Source organism: Martes martes, assembly GCF_963455335.1.
Source record: "Martes martes genome assembly, chromosome: 7".
NCBI lineage: Eukaryota > Metazoa > Chordata > Mammalia > Carnivora > Mustelidae > Martes > Martes martes.
In genome coordinates this window covers 49,604,914-49,627,056 of record NC_137894.1, presented here as the reverse complement: position 1 = coordinate 49,627,056, position 22,143 = coordinate 49,604,914, and the positions used below count along the sequence as shown (strand labels likewise).

The 22,143-nt window shown below is 40.6% G+C and overlaps 1 protein-coding gene across 3 annotated transcripts in view; it reads right to left on the bottom strand.

The window, feature by feature from the left end:
* Positions 1-6,187: 6,187 nt before the first annotated feature.
* Positions 6,188-22,143, bottom strand: part of RAB2B (RAB2B, member RAS oncogene family) — a 16,179-nt gene continuing 223 nt past the window's right edge. The window contains exons 2-9 of one of the 3 annotated variants that reach the window (XM_080809805.1): positions 21,947-22,018; positions 18,689-18,756; positions 15,775-15,863; positions 12,987-13,069; positions 12,677-12,769; positions 9,485-9,596; positions 8,846-8,914; positions 6,188-7,843 (exon numbers count right to left, since the gene is read on the bottom strand). In XM_080809805.1, the coding sequence (XP_080665931.1) occupies positions 7,736-7,843; positions 8,846-8,914; positions 9,485-9,596; positions 12,677-12,769; positions 12,987-13,069; positions 15,775-15,858 (549 nt within the window). In that variant the 5' untranslated portion in view covers positions 15,859-15,863; positions 18,689-18,756; positions 21,947-22,018 and the 3' untranslated portion in view covers positions 6,188-7,735. Of the gene's footprint in view, positions 7,844-8,845; positions 8,915-9,484; positions 9,597-12,676; positions 12,770-12,986; positions 13,070-15,774; positions 15,867-18,688; positions 18,757-21,946; positions 22,019-22,143 lie in introns of those variants that run through there. The other 2 variants (XM_080809806.1, XM_080809804.1) reach the window with 2 other exon arrangements.

The window sequence follows — 22,143 nt, the reverse complement described above, 5'->3', positions numbered from 1 at the left end:
CACTGTGTCTCTGTCAAAGAAATAAATAAAATCTTTTTTAAAAAAAAAACCCGCTAAATAAAAGGCATAGAATTATCAGCCTAAAAAAAGAGATATTTTAAAGTTGACCATTTTCCTTCATGTGACATTAAACAACCAAGAGCGTAGTGAAGGATAGAAAGTAATGGATAATAAAGAGGACAAAAGAAATGTTACCTACAGAACAGCGTCATGAGAAATCTCAGAGACTAACATACTTTGTAGTTTAAATTGAAAACATCCAGTTAACTACAAAGAGGCAGGCTTATTTTGCAACAGAAATACAATGAAAAATTTTTTTTTAAGATTTTATTTATTTATTTGACACAGAGAGACATAGCTAGAGAGGGAACAGAAGCAGAGGGAGTTGGGTAGAGGGGGAGGGAGAAGCAGGCTTCCCAGCAAGCAGGGAGTCCCATGCGGGGCTCGATCCCAGGACTCTGGGATCATGACCTGAGCGGAAGGCAGATGCTTAATGACAGAGCCACCCAGGCACCCTTACAATGAAAATCTTACAGGCAATATGAAAGAGTGAGAAAACACAAAAAAGAGCACAATTACAACTTGATACACCTGTACACACAAAACAAAACAAAGGTTAAGGTGGGGAAAGGTTATCCAGGATAAAACTTAGAATGTAATAAATGATCAAATAAACCTTTAGACAATAGTAAAGAGTTGTACAACAGCTTTGTTATATAAAAATACACTGTCACTTGAGTACCAGATACCAAAAGAACACATCTTGAAAAGCAGGGTCTCTTTGCTTCTCTTTAAAAGGCCTCAACAAGACAGAAGCAAAAAAGGCACAATATCAAAACAAAACAAATCAAAACAAAAAGCAAAGTGAACAAAATTGTAACAGAAGTTTGAAAGGAAGACCACCAACTTTGTGAGAAAAAGAATAAAAAATTATTCAACGAAGAGATGTAAAAAGTTAAACCAAATAAAATATGAAATGACACTGTATCAATGAATCGATTGCTAACGGAAAACAGTAAATACTAGGTTGGTCACAGTAGTGCAAGGTAGGTCATGCAAAGACCTGCAGATCAGGGACTTGCCCAAATGAAACTCCAGAAGTGGAGTGACTTTTAGGGGAAAGGATGAGGGGCCAGAAAATATTTTTCTTGTTTATCCCCCAGATGTCAGGTTCAATGTAGGCTCAGAAGACAACTCTTGGAGGGCAGTGGACAAACAGTATCTTCAAAACATTAACATTCATCTCAATGCTCTAAAAATGTTACAGTCCTTCCACAGATGACAATATCAAATCTCATTCTTTCAGTAAGCAAGTACAGTTCTTGGCACCCACAAATTAATCTTATGTGGTAGTTAAGCTTAAAAAAAAAAAACAACCTCATCCTTTTCAAAGGAAATGGGTACAATGGTTTCTTTTAAAGACCTGATTCCCCCTCATGGTCCTACCTTACCTATGGGAAACTCTATCTTACCTATCAGACCCTCCATATAAAATGTCATATTTTTTTCCTCTTATAACTAAAACTCTGCAGTGGTGGTGACTACAATGCCAAGATTCTTCCACCCCATCACCTGGTGGTGCTGCAGAGAAGGCTGTCCCAGAAAATACAAGATCTGTCCTTCCTGGTGATTCACACCAGTTCAATAGATTTCCATCTATTTCTATGATTTTCTACCGATGTCTAAATAAGTGCATTTTGTCAATTTGAGAACTGATAAATGAAAAGGCGAGACGTACATGATACATCAAACACAGGGAAGGCATGAACTGTGCAAGTACCCATACACTGCTTCATCAACTCCCTGATCCCAATCCATTACTCCTTTGCTCCTGTAGCAAAGGACCTTTTGCCAGGCCTGTCTCTTCACACACACCTACCCTCTCTTTGGCCAGTGTCCTTCATCATGCCTTGCAGACCCACTGGCATGCCACTCTTGCAACCCAGGTCTTCTTAAATAGAAGTTTTGTTTTCTTCATAACTCTCTTTTAAGAGGTGGGATAAGTCCAAAATACCACAATTTGTTCTAAATTATGGTGAGCACTACAAAAGAAATTCCTAAGCAGAAGACATTATCTAATTAACAGAGGGCCATATTCAAATCCCAAACTCACCGTCTAGCACCTGAACTGTCCCACACCCCATAGGACCTCAGCCGACTCTAAGGATAACCCAGTCAGAGAATCCCTGACTGAACTGACAGGCTCAGAACAACACGATGAGTAAATAATTTGTGGATGCTGGTGGGAGAGTAGGATGCAGTAGACACTGATAACGCAGCTCCTATGGCTTGAATCTGGGGCAATTCCATTAGGACAAGACATCGAGTCCTTAAGTCTCCGCGACTCCTAGCTCAATATGCTCAGTCACTTAAAAAAGATTGGTCCGCTAAACATCTATACGCCCATACACCTCCACTATACACTTCTTTGAACCCCTTAATCACTTCAAGGCTGCCCCTTAAGGGCAGAAGCTCCTGCACTTGCACAACTGCTGCAATGGCTGGAAAATTTCCTGCGACACTAGAGACAGGTAAATAAAGAAATTGCATTCGCTCTGAGGCAGGGGGAGGGGTCTCCTGCTAGTGAAGAGTTTACATAATGCAACGGAAGACCAGTAAGCTCTGCAGACCTGTCAATGGAAATGCAAAGCTGAAGCTCCTCTTGTCCCACCATCTCTAAACACTCATCAAAAGCCCGATCTTCCCTACCAAAGACCCACAAAAATCACACCTAATAACGTATAACAATGTGCACACGCTCACCCCATTTCCTACCCACCTTTATTATTAAAACACGAAGAAAAAAAAAAAAAACAAGGAAAAAAGAAAAAAGAAAAAAACCCTAACCTCCCACTTCTGAGACCAAAGTATGGAGTAACCAAAAGGAGCCGGGGAGTTTTCTCTCCGTTGAAGGGGCAAGGAGAACAAGGAGCTGCCTCAGATCTACACCACACCCAGTAATGCAATGACAAGCCCTAAAAACCCCACAGCGGCGGGGCAGCCCCCTTCTCGACTTGGCCCAACTCAGGCCCCGTGGCCCAGCAGCCGCCCTCTCCCCCGGCCTTTCACAAAAGAGAATGGTTCAGTCCAGAGCATCACCCAGCACCTGATCCCTCACAACTGAGGGACGGGTAAGGAGCGGGGGAGCGAGGAGGAGGATGAGTTACTGAAACCAGTTCTAAGAGCTTTAGTTTTGCAAAGACTCTTGGACCGACAGTGATGAGCAGGCGTGAACGGGAAGCCTACCTGAACAAGTCCTGGTGCTTCCTTTCCAGCCAGCGTTTCAACTCACCCTCTCGGAGAACAAGGCGCCTTCCGGCGGAGCATGGCCAGCCCTCGCCTCAATCTAGCTTGCTGGTAGTCCATTCTCCCTCGGCTCCGCCCACCTACCCCGCAACCCACCAATGGCAGGGCTAACGCCCGGCCTCTTCCAGCAAGGTAGTGTGAGTGCCATCCAGGAAGTCTCTCGAGAGTGGGAGGTCCTAAAAGGCTGAGAAGGGTACGTAGGCAACCACAGATATGCCTGATTGAAAAGAAAATCTGGCGGCAGCTTGCCTTTGACCGCTCAATTCACAGGCGTTTAGGCCTCTCGGCATCTTTTTTTTTTTTTAAACCCCCGCCGGTGGGGGCGCTCTAAACGAAAACATTTAGTTACCTGTTTAGGGACGCCATCTTGGATCCGGCCGGTGCCTTGGGGACGGGAAAGAGGAAGGAGTATTTAAGGAGTTTGAAGCCCTTTTCCGAGTTCTGTCGAACTACTTAGATCCAGCCCCAACATACATTATGTAATCAGAATGTCTCCAATCACGATGGTCAGGAATAGGGCTTAATGTGGTTACAGGCAACCCCCCCCATATGAGTGAAGAGATCTTAAATCAAAGCAGCAACAAAAATCAATTTTTTTTGGAATGAGAGTGGGTTTTCACAGTCCTAGGATATTCCTTTATAGACAGCTCACCATTCAATATCAGCAGAAGGCCAACGTACGTTATATATCTATTCTAGATGTTTCTAATCCTAATGCTTCAGTTGCAAGTTTTCCAGTGTTGGGTTTGACAGTACAGGGGCCTGAGAGTCTCACATAAATGAACAGGGTTTAGGGAAGACTATTTTTTAAAGACCTAAAATTAACCAACAGGCTCAAATGTGTGAGTACCGATAGAGCACATGATGGAAGCCTTCGAGGAGAGATTATAAGTGAAGAGGGTCATCAGGGGACAGCCTTAGAAACATAGGCTGCAAGAGAATAATCACCTGGTAACAGCAGTTACAATAGAAAGGAAATAATTTTATTGTAGGTAGGGGACACCTGCGTGGCTCTGTCGGCTAAGGTCTGCCTTCCACTCAGGTCATGATCCCCAGGTCCTGGGATCCAACCCCATGTCGGGCTCCTTGCTCAGCGAGGAGCCTGCTTCTCCCTCTCCCTGTGTCTACCGCTCCCCTGCTTGTGCTGTCAAATAAATAAATAAAATCTTAAAATAAAAATTATTGTAGATGAAATTCTCTTGTGCTCAATGACACTTCCCTGTATTTCCTAGTATACACTTCCACTGCGATTACAACTTGCTACAGGAAGGCTTTGCTTTTTGAACTTGTGAGTGAAGGGAGTCCTTTCAGAACATTAAAGGTATTTCTCCAGGCGCCTGGGAGGCTCAGTGGGTTAAGCCTCTGCCATTGGTCATGATCTCAGGGTCCTGGGATCAAAATCCAGCATCGGGTGCTCTGCTCAGCAGGGAGCCTGCTTCCCCCCCTCTCTCTCTGCCTACTTGTGATCTCTGTGTCAAATAAATAATAAAATTTAAAAAAAACAAAGAGGTATTTCTCAAGGAATAACATATTTTCATAGTCACACATAACAGGAACTCAGAGACGGTAAGGAATCATAGGAATCAATACTTTGTATCACACGAGTAGTTAAGACTTGGCCAAATACATTTCCCTATGTACTGAGCAAAATCCATTGGCCAAATTTCCCCTTGGCTACTGCTATCATCATCATCAATTTGAGGTATTAGAATTTACCAAAACAATTTACCAGCTGTGACTTTGGTGTTTGTCTATAGATGCATCTACAGCAATGATCTTAATTACATTTATGGAATGAAAACCAGTAGGTTCTTTTTGCTTATTTTTTTTTCTTTTTGCTTATTTAGTACAAAATAAACCTATCAAAGGAACAAGTTGCAGGCATTTATGGAAAATGGAAAGGTTGTGGCCTGCTTACTAATTTCTACTATCGGCAATGATCTGTAAGTAGTAGGATTTAGACTGTTTGTTATAAGAAAGATTTCCAGTGGTCCTGTCCACCCCTGCTTTTCAAGAAGGCTCTACTACCGGGGTGGGGCTTGAACTTAGGACCCCAAGATCGAGTCGTTTCCTCTATCAACTGAGCCAGAAAGGTGACCCTGGTGCTGGCCTTTAAAAGTCAAACAATGCCCTTTTTACTTCATAACTACAATTCTTCACATGGAGGTGGGGAATCTACTTCCTATAATTTTTCATGACCATTTCACTCTGAGTATCAGCAATTATCAGTACAGGTCATGAATTTGCCCAAGTAGTTTTCTCACGCTTTCCTTACAATGGTGAAATACCCAAGTACAGAAGGTTATGAGTGCTTTGCATTTTTTTTAAGTTTAATTTTTTTTAGTAATCTCTACACCCAACATGGAGATCAAACTCACAATCCCAACACCAAGTCCATGCTCTACTGAGCGAGCTAGGTACCCCTCCAGTTACCAATGACAGAATCCATGGGGCATGGAAGTTTCTGTACAGAAACTACAAAATTATATTTAGTTTTGTCCCAGGCATGAGGGGGGCAGGCTAACCCCAAAGTCAACAGCCTCAAATCCTTTTTGGAATGAGGCAGGATTTTTAAAAAAAGCATAATCAAAGCACTGCCCCAAATGTTCTCCCAACTTCCTGTGGTGTAGTGTTAACTATTATTACTATTACAGGAGAGCAAATGGATATATCTGCACTTATGAGCACCAGGTGATGTATGAAGTGTTGAATCGCTATACTGTACACCTGAAACTAAACTGTATGTTAACTGCAGTTTAAATAAAAACTTAAAAAATGAGTGTATCTCAAGGTGGCTTCTTCCAATACCTTTGATACAATTTCCTAGAAGGAGAGTATCTACATAGGTTTGGGATAAAATCAGAGAAATCACATGAAATATGAGCTGCTTGAATACATGCATATATATTTAATAATGAAACAATTCATCAACAAAAAAAATTAGAAAAATCATGAGACCTCAATGCTGTGGAAGAGAAAGGGATATCAAGGCAGAAGATACAAAAACTGACCCAGAAGGCTGCCTGATGATTGAAGCAAGACAAATTTGCTTAACATTTTAGTATATGCCCTTGAAAAGAAAAATGGCTGGAGAGGTACCCACTTATTTGACTACTTGGAAGCTGACAGCCTTACTGTATGCTGCATGGAATGGAGGCAAAGAGCCAGGGAAGGGAGAGAAGGACAAGGGGTAAGGGCAGTATGGAATCTAGGGTAAGCAGATGAAAGAGACTGAGAGAGTTACAAAGAGATGACTCAAGCCTTTTGTTTCCTCTGCAGTCTACAATAAACCTGTCCCAAGTCTTTATATATGTCAGTCAAGTCCAATGATCACATAGTAAGTAGCACTAGGCACTGTGAAGGAATAGTGGAGGAAGCGGTTTACAAAAGTAAAGGGGTAACACGGTTCCTGCTCTCAAGGAGCTTACAGCCTAGATGGGAGACAGATTCCACGCACAAAACAAATTTACAAAGTAACATAAATATAAATAAATACACATATGAATAAACAACATATGAAAGCTTAAGGGGTGCTGGGTCAATAATTATTTAGAAGTCCCTAGGTCAAAGAAGGCTTTCTGAAGGAAAAATTTGAGGACTGAGTATAATGTTAGCAGAGAATAGGGCATATGCAAAGGCATAAAAGTGGAAATAAACATGTTATGTCCAGTAAGCAGATTAGCTTGATTAGAGTAGAAAGTCTAAACAGGTCTTGTTGAGAAGTGTGGTGAAACAGTAAGGGGTTAATTTGGTGAAAGACACTGCAGTGTTAGGTCTGGTCCCTAAAACAAACAGGGAAAGAGGTTTTCTTTAGGTAGTGATGGTAAGTAGCCCCAGGTCCAGGAACAACTCCACTGCTCTCAAAAGTTTTATAGTTTTGAGTTTTGAGTATAGCTCTGAGACAGAGAAACTAGCAATGGGATGGTAGAAAATTATTCAGCATCCTTGAGCAGTTCAAGTAGAAGGAACTGCCTTCTGCAAGAACTCTTACAAAGTGGCAAGAGAAAACAATCAATGAAATTCCCAGATACAGGGTCCACCATCCAAACACAAGCTAGCCAGAACACAGTAAAATCAAGTACTCAAGCAGAATGTCCTAGACCCTTGTTACTAATTCCTGGTAGGGAGCTAATTGTGTATGCTTATAAAATAATTTATTTTTGAGCTACCATGACAATCAACTTTGATCCTAACATTTTAGAAATTAAAATAGGAGGATGAGAAGAGCCCTAATCTGTAGGGAATGCTCACGTCCCTGAAGGAGGACAAGTCAATAAGGGCCCAAGTTCTTCCCTGGTCTTTAAGTGGAAAGGCAAAACATCACACCTTGAAAAGAGGCTTTTCTCAGCCAAAGCAAGTAAGACCTCTTTCTTTAAGCCTATTGATCTGAAGCTGTTCCAGGAAGGAAAAAAGAGTCCAGGCTAGATATTCAGCAGCAGCCAGAGTTGGACCCTATTTCACTAGAGTTCCGCTGGGAGGTGCTCGTTCCTACTGATGTTGAAATACACTGCTGAGGACCAATCTTGATGCCATTTGCCTGTAAAAGAAAAAAGGCAAGAGTTCCCACCTCAGTGCTAAAGTAACTGGGATAAAAGGAATAAAAAGAGAAATCAGAAATTACATTTTCTAGAAGCAGATATGGCTTTGGCAGGTAACCAACCATGTGCCCTAGCCAAACTGTTGTGGAACAATCATCTTCAACAACAAAGATGAGATGACCAGTTCAGATATAAGTATTATGGATGACTACAAGTGACTCTTGTGCCCATTTCTTTTTTTTTTTTTAAGAGAGGGAGGAGGGGAAGGGGCAGAAGGAAAGGGAGAGAGAATCTTTAAGCAGTCTCCAAGCCCAGTGCAGAGCCCAACGTAGGGCTTGATCTCACAACCCTGAGATCCTGACCTGAGCCGAAATCAAGAGTCAGATGCTTAACGGACTGAGCCACCTAGGCACCTGTCTTGTGCCCATTTTTAAGGTGATAGCTGTATTTAGGTTTCACAGCTATGTGCAGAATCAGGATGAGATTAAGTAAGAGCAGGAGGAGTGAAAGAGTAGATATTAGCATATAATTCTTTTTCGTTTTGTTAAAACTCATTTGAATGTAAGATTTGCCCTAACAATAAATGTCTCTGTGCTTAAGTAAAAAAAAAAAAAAAAAAAAAAAAATTTTTTTTTGTTTTGATATAGAATCTGCTTTATAGAAATGGCCCAATTGAGCAGTTAAGAATTATATCACCCTTAAACACTGGGATAGTAAAAACTGAGGTTGCAAAGAAAACTTCCCATATTGTATAAACATTTTACATTACCAACTAATCATCTCTTCAAGCATTCTGGGCCCCAGACTTGAGGGGAAAAAAAAAAAAAACAGAAAATGATGACAGATTTGTGTCTCTACATAAAAAAAAAAAAAAATCAAGTATGAATTGGCATAGCTTCAAATAGCATGATGTTAGAAAGGAAATGCTTACATTATAGAGAATTTCTTGTCCTCTTTAACACAAAACAAAGTTAACTGTCAGCCCCCCGACCCTTTCTCACCTCATTGTGGACATCAAATAAACCCTGCTGGATCTTCCTATATATTTCTTTGGCTGTGTTAATGAAGGCCTGAAAGAGACATAAATCATATTACTAGGCTCAAGTTTAGATAGAGAAATTAGAAAAAGGAAATACAAATATTATTCCCACTTGGATCTCTAAGGTATGAATTAGGAACCATTGAGACCAGAATAAAAATACAGAAGCCCCCACCCCCAAGTCGCTCTTTCAAAAAGAAAACAGGGATTATATGGTATTTTGATACTGACCCAAAATGTTCCCTAGATTGGCACCTTCTCCAAATAAAACAAACATGCTCTGTTCTCAAATAATTACTAAAGATATAGTCAATAGCAGGCTTCAGAATAACTATAGTAGAACCCATGAAACCCTCCAACTAAAATATTTACAAAGAACACTGGTGTCTAATCCACACTTACCAATTAATGTTACACAAGGCAAAAGTGAAACTCCACTGTAGGAATCAAGGCAAAAAAAAAAAAAAGACAATTCCCTCAAAGGGAGACATATAGTCAATGGGACCACAAGATAATCCTTTCCTTACCTATGGTCTGAATAAAAGAATAAAGATATGGTGTCATCTCTCAAAAGCTTTCCCTACTCTTTCCCAAGTAGTACCTCTTCAACATTGCAGGCTGTTTTGGCTGAAGTTTCCATGAAGATAAGTCCATGCTCCCGAGCAAAGGCCTCTCCTTCTTCTCTCTTCACATCCCTACGGGACTCTAAGTCACTGCAAGAGATTAATTGGGAAAACAACTAAAAAGAGATCCAAATGAAAGAAGAAACTCTTACTCTAAAAGAATCCCATGGCTGTTTCAACCACCAATTAATAATACATAAAAAATGTAGATCCTACATGACATTCTCTTACACAGGGTTACTGATTTCTGTAGCTTCTTAGAAAATTGTTCTTTAAATTCAGGACAGGTGCTGCATGGTTGAGGATAATACCATATTCTCTTATTGAAAAAAAAGTTTATAAAAAATTAGGCAAGCCCCGCAGTTACTCAAGGCTTACTTGAGTGCTCCATGTTTCTTTTTGGAATGAGATCCAGTGAGAGCCAAGGAAAGAAGATAAAAGGGAAATTCCAGTTGTTAGAAAGGAGAAAGCCCCATCCCATAAAGTCAGATGCCCCATCCCATAGCAGTATCTTCCTCTTTTACTGGAATCAACCCATAAAAACAGAGAATGTCAGGAATAAGAACACAGCTGTCTTAATTCTCACTAGTCTCATTAATAACATATATAATAGCAGCTTGCCACCAGGGAAATAAAAGACTCAAGACAAAAATGTATAAAGTTGGGTGATACGAGGGGAAAAAAGATACAGCCACAGACTGAGAAACAGAATCAGGTGTATGGAAAGACTTTATGACAAGACAGGATAAAAAGCTGCAGATAAGGTAAGGATGGACTGTCTGATTTCCATTTTTCTAACTGGAAATTTGCATTTCAGAGATTTCCAGTCTTCCAACCATGAAAAGAAATCAAAGAGTAAGCCCACTGTGGGGCGCCTGGGGGGCTCAGTTGTTAACAGTCTTCGGCTCAGGTCGTGATCCCAGAGTCCTGGGATCAAGTCCCACATCAGGCTTCCTGCTCAGCGCGAAGCCTGCTTCTCCCTTTCCCACTCCCCCTGCTTGTGTTCCCTCTCTATCTCTCTGTCAAATAAATAAAATCTTACAAAAACAAACAAAAAAAAGTAAGCCCACAGAAGAACAGCAAATCTATAAAATGTCTATTTATCATTCACCAGCTGTGTGAAGACCAGGGAAGAACTACCTATCTAAATGTCTACACCTAGACCAGCTGCTCCTCTAAGCTCCAGATCTCGTCTATTTGTCTGTTCTTCATTTCCAGTCTGATGTGTAAAAGGCCCCCAACACATACATCAAAATAGAACCTGATCTTTTCCCCCTAAATGCTTCGGCCTCAGGCTTCCACATCTCCATTCAGGACAGAAGCTGAATCCAGGATGTCATTATTTCAACACCTTTTCCTTCTTCATTCCAAATACCCAATTCATCCCAAAGCAAGGAACTTCCAAAATGCACCTTAACACATGTCATCATTTTCCCTCTCTCTGGTGTCATCACCCGAGTTCACGCCCTCATTCACATTTAGACTACTGAAATGAACATCCCACTTCAACCCCTGCTCCCCTCCAGAGTGATCTTTTATAATCTAATCAAGCCAAGTCTCTGCTTAAAACTCTTAAAAGCTTCCTACTGTATTTAGAATAAAATACTAAGGCCTGACAGTGCTGAGTTCTGGCCCCTGCTTACCTTCCCAACCACATCTCGTACCATTCCCCCTTGATTCAGCCCAACATACTGATTTCTTTCAATACCATGAGCTTGCCAAGGTTCTTCCCAGTTCAAGGTTTTCAGTTTGTTCAACCTGATACTTTTCTCTTTTTCAAACCGTGCCCACTGAACTCTTACCTATCCTTCAGATTCCAGCTTAACCATCACCCTTAATTAAAAATAGTACCCTGGTTTCACTTACTTGTGGAGCATAAGGAATAACATGGAGGACATGGGGAGATAGAGAGGAGAAGTGAGTTGGGGGAAATCAGACGGGGAGACAAACCACGAGAGACTGTGGACTCTGAGAAACAAACTGAAGGTTGTGGCGGGGGGGGTTGGGTGAGCCCAGTGGTGGGTACTAAGGAGGGCACATATTGCATGGACCACTGGGGTGTGGTGCATCAATAATGAATTTTGGAACACTGAAAAAAAAATAAAAGTTTTAAAAAAAATTAAAAATAGTACCCTGTTACTCTCTTTTATAGCACCTTTCTTTCCTTCACTGTATTTATCACAATTTGTAATTAGACATAAATCCCTTTATATTTAGTATTTATATCGCCAATAAACTATAAGCTCCATAGAATCAGGGGCACGACTCTTCTTTTCTCACCTTGTACTCTCAGGATCTGGCAAGTAGACATTTAGAACACAGTTCAAATAAATAAGTATAATAAGTCTGTGGCCGCAGCTCTCTCAAATGGTATACTTTAGGCACTACTACAAACCCACAAGAGTGCCACAGGATACTTTTTTTTTGCCACAGGATAAATTTTCGAGGGAAACACAGTTAACACTCAACATTAAAACACCACATGAATTATAAGCTTAAGACTGTTTGCAAGATCATTGTCAGATCAAAACAGATCCTGTTCAATATTTGCATATGTTTGTGGAACCTGAATTTTTGGCAGTTGCTATGATAAAAAGCAAGTACAAAATTGGGGTGCCTGGGTGGTTCAGTCAGTTAAGCTTTCGACTCTTGATTTCAGCTCAGGTCATGATCCTAGGGTTCTGGGATCAAGCCCCATATCAGACTCCCTACTGAGTGGGAAGCCTGCTTCTCCCTCTCCCACTCCCACTGCTTGTGTTCCCTCTCTAGCTGTCTCCGTCTCTGTCAAATTAATAAAATCTTAAAAAAAAAAAAAAAAAAGAATCTGACTTTGACCCTCGTCATGATCTCAGGATCCTGGGACTGAGCCCCACGTGGGCTCCCTGCCCAGTGAGGAGTCTGCTTGTCCTTCTCCCTCTGCCTGCTGCTCCCCTTGCTTGCACACTCTCTCTCTCTCCATGCATTCATTTTCTTTAAGTAAATAAAAACTTTAAAAAAAAATGGTTAAAATGGTAAAGTCTACCTTATGTATATTTTACCACAATTATTTTTTTATTTTTTTTAAATAAAGAGCACCATAAACTAAAAAAGTTTAGGGACCAAGTAGTTCAATGTCCACAGAGCACTTACATGACTTCTGGTCCTTATTATTTCTACAAATAAAATTTTACCTCTTATTCCCAATCAGCATGATAACCATGTTGGAGCTGGAGTGTTGCCGGGCATCCTCTAACCAGGAGGTTAGGTGGTTGAAGGTTTCACGCCTACAGCAGGAAAGTTTAAAAAGTGGATCAGAGGTCCATTTCAAAATGCCAAAGGAATTCCAAACACATGGGAAAAGGGGGAAAGCTACATGTGTAAAAGAAATTATTAGAGAAGCCTTTCCCCTTTAGTATTCTTACCAGAACCAAGACACAGGAAAGAAAAAGATTTTGAGAACATGGGGAAAAGGCTCCCTCCTGCCCACCTGATCTGACTCACCTGGTGATGTCATACACTAGCAGTGCTCCAGCTGCTCCCCTGTAGTAGGAACGGGTGATAGAGCGGAAGGATTCTTGCCCAGCCTTTCCCACCAACATGGCAACAAAAAAATCCCAACAAAACCAGGTTATTTCCAGAGAAAGGACTTGATCACATGCCACTCTAACACAAAGGACTTAACTTTATGACAAAGACATTCTCATACATTTTCCAATATCCCTTAGGAGAGAAGAACTGGAAATAAGACTAGAAACTCAAGAGCATTTCAATCCCCACATGATGCTGAACACATCACATTAACTATTTATATTCTTTTATCTGTAAAAAGGGAACTATCTTAGAATGCTAATTCCTTGTCTAATGGAATTGGGTCCATTCCAATGGGTCAATCTAGAAAAGCAGTCAGATACAAAGCACTTAAATTGGGTATACGCTAACTGACATTTAGTGTTCCACCACTAAAGGTGGGACTACCAAGGGATCTTGTCATAGCAAGTAAGAACAAGGAATAGGGAAAGAAGCCCACGGTCCAGGAAAGAGTTTTCCTTAAAAAACCCAATATTCAGGGGCGCCTGGGTGGCTCAGTTGTTAAGCGTCTGACTTCAGCTTAGGTCATGACCCCAAGGTCCTGGGATTAAGCCCCATATCGGGCTCCCTGCTCCGCAGGAAGCCTGCTTCTCCCTCCCACTCCCCCTGCTGTGTTCCCTCTCTCACTGTGTCTCTCTCTCTCAAATAAATAAATAAAATCTTTCAAAAAAAAAAAAAAGGACTTTGTTGGTAATATTAATGTTACTTTAAGATTTAAAACATACTTTTCCTCTCTAAGAGCTCACTTAATGTTTTATTTAGTCCCTAATAGTTTTAGGTCTTAAATTATTTGATTCCCATTTTGCTTTTTTACCTTTTTCTTCTCTTCTGCTGCTGTTGAAAGGCCCCTCCCTCCCTGTGTTGTTCTAGGAACTAAAGGGAAATCTTGAGGGAGACCTATGTGATGGTTGAAGCACATGGCAGCATTTAACTTTAGCAGCCAAAAATACTTCCAGGGGCTCATCAGAAAATGCCTCTTAAAAACAGATCCCTTGGAAAAAAAACAAAAACAAAAACAAAAACAAAAAAAACAGATCCCTTGGGCACCTGGGTGGTAGCTGTAGGTTGAGTGTCTGACTCTTGATTTCAGCCCAGGTCCCGGTGGTGGGATCAAGCCCATGTTGGGCTCCCCACTGAGTGGGACGTCTGTTTCTCTCCTTCTCCCTCTGCCCCCTCCCCCCGCTTGCAAGCATGTGCTCAAGCTCTCTCTCTAAAATAAATAAATAAATTAAAAAAAAAACCAGTTCAGTCGGTTAAGCATCTGCCTTACACTCAGGTCAAGATCCCAGAGTCCTGGGATTGAGCCCCATGTCGGGCTCCCTGCTCAGTGGGGAGTCTGCTTCTCTCTGTCCCTCTGCCCCATCCCAACTTTTTTTTTTCCTCTCTCGCTCTCAAAATAAATAAAATGTGTTTTTTTAAGCTAAAAATTAAAAATCAAAAACCAAATCCGTTTACTTCTTCATCTCAGTCTAGTTCATCAATGGTTTTGCTGAACCAATAACCTAGAAAGAGTGAGTGGTTCAATTTGGGCTGGTCTGTGTTGATATTAGGTATCTTTGTCCAACCCCATTAAACAAATCTGAATCAGCATAGAATTAAGATGAAGATGTAAAGTATATGAAAAGAATTAACACCTTTTGAATTTCTCCCAAGTGGAAGAATTATACTACGGTTTCAAGATATATACAATTAAACCTCACACAACATGGGTTTGAACAGCTCTGGTTCATTTACACAGGTTTTTTATAGCACAGCACTGTAAATGTATTTACTCCCTCATGGTTTTCTTTTTTAATTTTTTAATTTTTTTTTTTTAAGCCCCAATGCAGGGTTTGAATTCACAACCCTGACATCAACACTTGAGCTGAAATCAAGAGTCAGATGCTTAACTAACTGAGCCACCCAGGCACACCTCTCCCTTAAGGGTTTTTTTTGTTTGTTTGTTTTTTAAAGATTTTCATTCATTCATTTGACAGAGAGAGAACACACACAAGCAGGAGGAGTGCAGGCAGAGGGTGAGGGAGAGGCTCCCCTCCAAGTAGAGAGCCCGATGCAAGGCTCAATCCCAGGACTCTGGGATCATGACCTGAGCCAAAGGCAGATGTTTAACCCACTGAGCCACCTAAGCATCCCTCCCTTATGGTTTTCTTAAGGACATTTTCTTTTCTCTAGCTTACTTTATTATAAGAATACAGTATATAATACATATAACACACAAAGTATGTGTTAATCGATTTTTTTTATGTTATGGATAACCCTTTTGGTCAACAGTAGATTATTAGGAGTTAAGTTTTTGTGGATGCCTGGCTAGCTTAGTCAGAGTGGCATGTGACCCTTAATCTCAGGGTCATGAGTTCAAGCCCAAGCCCCACGCTGGATGTAGAGATTACTTAAAATATATAAATAAAATTTATTTAAAAAGTAGTTAAGTTTTAGGGGAGTCAAAAGTCATATTCAGATTTCTGACTGTTTATGGCCCTAATCCCCACACTGTTTAAGGGTCAACTGTCGTTGAAGTATTTATTCCTATGAGTCAGAAAGTCTCATTTCCTAAGAATCAAAATGCATTCTTGAAGTAAAACACAAATGAATTTGGGATTGACCCGTATTTTATATTAACTAGAGTATAATGCCTCCTCATTTAGCATGGGTTACTTGGGCAATTATATGTACAGAATGAAAAGAGATAAAAACAATATACGGTTCTCCAGGGGCATCTGGCTGGCTTGGTGGAACATGCAACTCTTGACATCAGGGTCGTGAATTCAAGCCCCACATTGGGCATGGAGCCTACTAAAAAGAAAAAAAAAAGGTAATACAGCTCTCTAAATCCTTAGCAATAACCAGAACAGTGACAACAAAGCACTAGATAACTTGATCTCTTTAAAAATTCCCTTCATGGGGCGCCTGGGTGGCTCAGTGGGTTAAAGCCTCTGCCTTCGGCTCAGGTCATGATCCCAGTGTCCTGGGATCAAGCCCCGCATTGGGCTCTCTGCTCAGCAGGGAGCCTGCTTCCTCCTCTCTCTCTCTGCCTGCCTCTCTGCCTACTTGTGATCTCTGTCAAAAAAAAAAAAAAAGCAATCTTTAGGAAAATAAAAATAAAAATAAAAATTCCCTTCATGATAATCCCTAAATATTTTCACGTAGGATGACTCTGGTAGTATGTGAGGGAATGGGGTCAACAAAATGGGAAACTAATCTGAGTAAACAAGGAGTAGATCAGGACTGACAAGGGAAAAATGATCAGGCCGACCCAGAGAATGGCAGACAAGAAACACAATACATTATAGACAGGAATCTCTTAAAAATTTCAAATACAGGGGTGCCTGGGTGGCTCAGTCATTAAGCATCTGCCTTTGGCTCAGGTCATGATCCCAGGGTCCTGGGATTGAGCCCCGCATCAGGCTCCCTGCTTGGTGGGAAGCCTGCTTCTCCCTCTCCCACTCCCCCTGCTTGTGTTCCTTCTCTGTCAAATAAATTAATAAAATCTTTAAAAAAAAAAAAAAAGTTTGTGGGGTGCCCGGGTGGGTCAGTCAGTTGGGTGGCTGCCTTCGGCTCAGGTCGTGATCTCGGGGTCCTGGGATGCGGCCCCACATCCGGCTCACTGCTGATCAGGGAGCCTGCTTCTCCACCTCCCTCTGCTACTTCCCCGGCTTGTACTCTCTGTCAAATAAATGAATGAAATCTTAAAAAAAAAAAAAAAAGAGTAAGTGTGGAATATTCAGAGGTATATGGCTAGTGCTTCCACTATTAGAGATGTAAGTCTGTTCAGAAGGGCAAAAGGTTATTAAAATACTTGCAAATACAACCAAATAATGTACAAGAGAATATGATTCTAGTTAAAAGCATCTGATAAATCAGCACACCCAGAAACGGTAACAACCATGGAGGCCACCAGAAAAAGACTCTGCAAAAAGGGCTTAGAGCAACTTACTTACAAGTTAACAAGTTAACTTACAACTGCAAGTTAACTTACAGTTCACTCTGCAACAAGAAGGGAGTTAGGGACGCTGGCCACCATGCAGTCATATAACTCCCTTGTGTAACTTCGACTCCTCCAAACCTTAACTACTAATAACCTACTGTTGACCAGAAGCCTTACCCATAACGTATCATGTTGATCAACACGTTTTATATATTAATTCTATTAAACATTTTATTTTTACAGTAAAATAAGCTAGAGAATAAACTGTTAAAATACATACAGTACCATAGTGCATTTATTGACAAAAATTAACATATGAACAGACCTGCACAATTCAAACATATGTTGTTCAAGGATCAATTGTACTTTTAAGACAGATACCTGCATGCGTAGGGAGACGGAGGATGGGAGGAGGAGAAAGGAAGAAAAAAAGGAAAATCACTGTACTGCTTATAGCTCTAAGGGCTTCAGCTCTTGAGTTTTAAAAAAAAAAAATCAAATAGTAAGTAAACAAAAACAGATTTTAGCTGAATATTAAGCAACTCTGTGCTTGCTTTAATTTCAAATAAAGACGGGGTATTATTTTCCTTAGAGAAAAGATACAAATTAAATGAGATAATATATATAAAAGCAATTCATGTGGCTAAAACAAAATTATACGAAGTCAAGCTAAATTTTGGGAGTACCACATTTGTCAAATTTTAAAATATGCATAAACTTTGACCCAGAATTTCCATTTCTGGGCAGGCATTCCACAGAAATCCTCAAACATTTGCATAAAGATGTGGTAATCAAGGACATTCAATGAAAATTTGCAAAAGTAAAAACTGGAAACCTGAATTTCAATCATTGGGAGGATCATTAAATAAATGATGTTACAGACTTTTTAATGAGTCTATATAGTGGTTGAAAGGAATGAGAGAGTGATATATGAATCTACATGGAAGTATCCAAAACATAGAAATTATTAAGTAAAAAAACGAATTCACATAGCTAAGTCTACTCAGCTATGATTCTATACAAGTAAAACTATTAAGAACAAAATCACTACCATACATTTGTACATGTGTATGTATCTGAACACAAAGTAAAAGTCTAGAAGTATAACCACTGAAACATTCACACTGGATAGGCAGAAACCAGGAATGGAAAAAAGAGGTTTATGTGTGTAAAAGGGAACATTCAAATTTACTCTATACACTTATATCATTTGCTTTTATTTTTACTAGGACAAACTCATACACTACTTGGATAATTTAAAATAAAAATACAGGGGCGCCTGGGTGGCTCAGTGGGTTAAGCCGCTGCCTTCGGCTCAGGTCATGATCTCGGGGTCCTGGGATCGAGTCCCACATCGGGCTCTCTGCTCAGCGGGGAGCCTGCTTCCCTCTCTCTCTCTCTGCCTGCCTCTCTGTCTACTGTGATCTCTCTCTGTCAAATAAATAAATAAAATCTTTAAAAAAAAAATAAAAAAAAAATAAAATAAAAAAAATAAAATAAAAAAAAAAATAAAATAAAAATACAAAGATACGGCATTCAGAATTTTAACTGTAACAGGTAAAAGTGAAAACTCTTCCCCTACTCTCATGTCTACCATCAGCCCCACCCTCACAGGCCCTTGCCCCTGCATCAGCCTTTACTGTTCTGTCTGGATCTCGGTCAGGGACTAAGTAATTCTGTTCTCTCTTACCGTATCCCAGATTTGCAGTTTGATTTGTTTTCCATCAATGTTGACCATACGGGCCCCAAACTCTACACCTGTCAGTGAAGAGCAAAACAAAGGATGTGATTCTCATGAACATCACCCATGTTTAAAGGTTCATGTTTTTCCCCAATATGCCAACTGATTGCTTCTCTGTCTGCACTCAGTACCATTAAGCCCATTGCTGCTATTTGCTACAACTAATTTTGTGTTTCTTAAACCTTCACCTTCTAGAATTAAAAATTAAAATCTAGGTGATAATGACCTCAGGAATGTAACCAAAAGGCAGATATGGAGATGAAACTAATTAAGAAGTAGAAAAGGTGAATAAATTTTTAGTAATGTTAATACTTAAATTTCATCAGGCAATTAATGTGTAATTTTGTAACTTTTTAAAAAAACCTAAAAATTTTGAAGCATTTCCTAAAATTTTCTCAAAGTCACTCCCTAGTCCAATATTTCCTTTTTTGCAATTCCATAATTTTTGGTTTGAGAAAAGAGCCTACCTAAGAAATACGTTCTCAAGAATGATACATTTCAGATCTCTACTAATTCCCACAGTTCATCAGAAAATAGCCTTCCTCATAGGATTATGGAAACTGACAGTCTGAATAAACGTTTTAGTCTACCTGGCATTCATCTTTCTTTCAAGTAATGTTAGGACAAAACTTAAAATTGAAGGTTGCTCAAATTGAAAATAACTGGGGTGCCTGTGTGGCTCCGTGGGTTAAGCCTCTGCCTTCCGCTCGGGTGATGGTCTCAGGGTCCTGGGATCGAGCCCCATGTCCAGCTCTATGGTCGGCTGGGAGCCTGCTTCCCCCTCTCTTTCTGCCTGCCTCTGCCTACTTGTGATCTCGCTGTCAAACAAATAAATAAAATCTTTAAAAAAATTTGAAAATACTCGATCATAAGTCAAACAACTTGTCCTACATTCTATTTTTATATGGTACTTTTACTAGAGGAATTCTGATTTCCAAGTAAGAAAGAACACTAACTTAGCTTCTGCTAAAGGGCTGACAGATGCCTATTCAGCGGCTCCACACACAATATTATCTGGACTACCACTCTCAGATGCTGCAGTTAGTAAGACATAAAAAAATGTTGTTTCTTACTACTCTAGACTGCTTCATCAAGAGCAGTGATAACTAGTGAAAAAAAATCACTAGACTTTTTTTTCCTTTCTGGACAACAGAAATGGAACTTCAATAGTGAATTAAAAAAATAGAACTTGTCTTCTATCCAATTTCCCCCAGTTATGCACTCAGAGATCCTTATATTTTGCATGTATTTTCTATCTAACTGTCTTATCTTGGTATATAAGACTGAATTCAGGGGCACCTGGGTGGCTCAGTGAGTTAAGCCTCTGCCTTCCGCTCAGGTCACGATCTCAAGGTCCTGAGATCAAGCCCCACATCGGGCTCTCTGCTCAGTGGGGAGCCTGCTTCCCCTTCTCTCTCTACCTGCCTCTCTGCCTATTTGTGATCTCTCTGTCAAATAAATAAATAAAATCTTAAAAAAAAAAAAAAAGACTGAATTCAGAAAGAAACAGAGTCTACACAGGACTCTGGCAAAAACTTGATCACTTTATTCCTCCACTTTAAAATTTGTCATTTGTAAGGCGCCCGGGTGGCTCAGTGGGCTAAGCATCTGCCTTCACCTCAGGTCATGATCCCAGGGGCATGGGATGAGCCCCACATCAGGCTCCCTGCTCAGCAGAGAGTCTGCTTCTCCCTCTCCCTCTGCTGCTACCCCTACTTGTGCTCTCTCACTTGCTCGCTCTATCAAATGAATAAACGAAGTATTTTTTAAAATTCTGTCACTTGCTTATTACCTTTAGCTGTTTTATAACTTGGTCTCTAATTTATTCTCTAGCTTTATTTTTTGTCACTCTCCACTTGAAATTTCATGCTCCAGCCATATTAAATCACTTTCTTTTCCAAAGGTAGTCCGATCGGACATTCCTGAGCATTTGCAAACATTATTCTCTTCTTGCCCTGACCACCCTTCCATCTCTACAACCCCTGTGCCAGGCTAATTCCTATTCATTCAATTTTCAGCCTTTCCAGATAGAGGTAGCAGCCTCTCCTCCCCTTTTACCATAGGAATTTAGTTATCAGTATCTGTTCCAGCCCCACCTCCTATATTGGCAGACCATAAGCTACTTAAGGACAGGCACAACGTTTGCCTAGTTAAGCGCTATATACCATTAGCACCTTTTACACTGTGCTCACTTCATATTAACTTACAAAGATATTTTCCTGTAGATGTTATCCTCTAAATCCTTTTCTAACCCCATTCATTACTTATTTGGCTTTGAATAAGGTATACAGGAGCAGAAGTAGCTTCAGATTTCAATAAGGTGGGATCTGGAAGTAGTAATATGGTAAGAATAGGAGTTAGGGATTTTATTTTATTTTTTTTTAGATTTTATTTATTTGAGAGAGAGAGAACAAAAGTAGGCAGAAAGGGGGGGGAGGGGAAGCAGGCTCCCCGCTGAGCAGAGAGCCTGATGCGGGCTCCGACCCCAGGACCCTGAGATCATGACTGGAGCGGAAGACACAGGCTTTAGCTCACTGAGCCAACCAGGCGCCCTGGAGTTAGGGATTCTACTCAGAAACTGCATTTGCATAGCAAGAAAGCTAGTTTCATATACATTACTCATTTGGAGTTGGGTTATGGAGATTATGGGGAAGGGGTTGTTAAAGTCCCAGGAGGCCCTGCCTTAATACAAACGTGCAGCAAATGTTTATGCCTTCATTATCACCAGTGTGATTTTGGAATTCTACTATACTCTTTTCTTTAAAAGTCATTTGTTTCATCTACCTTCTAACTCAAGTCTGGGAGGGCTCTTCAAATTTACTACTACTTCTCCAACACACAAAAGTATCTGCGTGTTGGTGATCACTTTGAAAAACATATGTGACGTTTGCACTAACTTACCACAAAACAAGGTGAGTTTTTTAATAAACAGTTAAGCTTTCGTGGAATCTTCCATAAACATACAAATTATATTTAGGGGGTAAAAGCCCCACGGCAATGAACCCATATCTCACGCCCATCTCTGAAGTTACCTTTCAATGATTTACTCCCCATTTATCAGCAGTTAGTCACTCTTTATTTACCATAACTTTCGACTAACTTATATAGGAAAAGGTAACTTTTCACTTGGAATACCGAAGCCAGCTAACTTCCCACTTCAGCTAGTCAGGTTTCGTTATCTCTTCTGGGACAGGTAGGTGGACCTACCTATTGTGAGGTCGTGGACAGGCTGGAACCGCTTGTCTGTAAACTGCAGGAGGAGACATGACTTCCCCACACCTAAAAAAGGAAGACGCACGTTCTAGGAGTCACGCGGCCCTAGAACAATCTCGAGTCCGGGCGTCCAGGGCTGGGAAAGGGGAGCCCCGAGCCCCGCCCCCGGCCGCCCCGCCCCCGCCCGCTCT